The sequence below is a fragment of the Triticum dicoccoides genome, chromosome 4B (assembly GCF_002162155.2).
Source record: "Triticum dicoccoides isolate Atlit2015 ecotype Zavitan chromosome 4B, WEW_v2.0, whole genome shotgun sequence".
NCBI classification, from domain to species: Eukaryota; Viridiplantae; Streptophyta; class Magnoliopsida; order Poales; family Poaceae; genus Triticum; species Triticum dicoccoides.
In genome coordinates, this window is record NC_041387.1 from 179554512 (window position 1) to 179556349 (window position 1838).

Sequence of the window (1838 nt, forward strand, 5' to 3'; positions counted from 1 at the left end):
CCCCCCTCCCCCACCACCACATGCCGGGGCCTGCAGATTGCCTGCCAAGCCACCGAATCGCTTCCCTTCCACAGGAAGGCTCTCTGAATTTTGTCAATTGCCTTGAAAACCCATGGAGTCGGATCTAGGGAGACATGAGGAGGAAGAGTGGAAGTGCAGTCAGCAGTGCCTGAACTAGAATCAAACCCATTTGTTTTTCATGCCCTTTTGTATGTGTTCATTTCTCCATCAACTTAAGTGTAAGTTTATCTGGTTAAGCTGTCCTACTATCTCTTGTTTAACAACATTTAGATAAGACAAGACGAGCAGTTGAATAAGTTATACCTCCAAATGCCTTTACTATTTAGTATATTTGTTTGGTTGGGAGTTTGTGTAAATAGATTATGGCTTTTAATATGTGTGATACGAATTACTACTCTTCCTAACACTAATATATCAATTACTACTCATAATGTAGAATCCACAGTGCAAAGTTTACACTTAGGTTTCTATGCAATCCAGATGGTTTAGATCAGTAATCAGAATTTGTTCATTCTGCAGGGACAAGGTGCATGCTCTCACCACGAGCCAATCGAAGTTGCTGCTGAAGAACCACCACTAACTGGATACACTGGATACACTAATCCAAGGGAGAGTGAACATTTGGGGTACAATCCAGTTGCAAAGGAAGCTAATGTGCATGCCATGATGGGAGGCCACAATGAAACTAGACTATTCGATCCTGATCAACCCCCTGAATATGATGAATGGCCGTTTGAAATTGTTGAGGGTGATGTTGTACCCACAGCCCACTTGTGGCCTGCTCACCCAACACCCATTGCTGCAGTCGCTCAGGGATCGCCAGTTATGCTGCGCCAACAGTTTGCTATGGTTCAAGTGGGAACACCAACTAAATCACCCATGCCACCTAAATGTACCGTCAGCCCCAATACTCCTCGGTCAGGCAGTTGTTACCGGTGCCATGAAGAAGGACATTGGACCATCAACTGCCCTAAGAAAGGCACTTGTTACCACTGTGGTATGGTTGGGCACTTTGTGAAGGATTGCCCTGGAGTACGCACCGAGAAATGAATCGTAAGAAGCATATGAGGGTCTCATTATGCCTTTTGTGCAAATGACTGTCAAAAGTAAGCACTGAGGCTAGCTATCTACTTCTGCATAATAATTGGCTTAACCGTGGCTGTCGGTTTATGGTTTAGGATTGAATGTACGGCACCGGATACCTGCCAAACTTAGACTTGTGGTGCCTGACTGTAAGGTTACTAATGCCCATTATGTGTTTGGTTAATCACTGGTAGCATATGCAGAAGGGGCAGTAAACTCGTAACTCGTATGTCCTGCATATGCAGTAGCGTATGCATTTGTAGTACTGACTGGTAATGTTTTGCATATGCAGTAGCGTATCTGTTTGTAGTACTACCTCTTCTGTAAACTAATGTAAACCTTTTAGACACTTAAGTCAAGTGTCTAAATGGTCTTATGTTAGTTTACAGAGGTATACTTTAAGTATGCGTTTGAATGGTGTCCCATCTGTATGAATTTCAGGTGCACACCTGAGTGCTAACGCGTTTCAGACTTTCAGTGTGTGTATTCTTCTGAAGTTTCGAGGGTGGTTACTAATGTTGTCCGCTTTGATGAACTGATGGGTGAGGTAACAGGTGTGTCAATCAATATGTTGAGCTTTGAATAATTTGATTTCAAGGCTCAAGGGTGTGGTGCTGTAAGATTCATTTTTGAGAAACTTTGAGAGAAGATTTATGAATGGAAAAGAATGCAATATGGTGTGTATTTAAAAACTCCTTTTAAACCCAATGGTATATTGTTGCGCTTGTGTCGCG

General features: G+C 42.8%; 1 protein-coding gene across 1 annotated transcript in view; it reads left to right on the forward strand.

The window, feature by feature from the left end:
* Nucleotides 1-1403, forward strand: part of LOC119295660 — a 10244-nt gene extending 8841 nt beyond the window's left edge. The window contains exon 3 of the mRNA XM_037574100.1: nucleotides 541-1403. Coding sequence (XP_037429997.1) covers nucleotides 541-1071 — 531 coding nt within the window. The 3' untranslated portion in view covers nucleotides 1072-1403. The remainder of the gene's footprint in view (nucleotides 1-540) is intronic.
* Nucleotides 1404-1838: the final 435 nt, after the last annotated feature.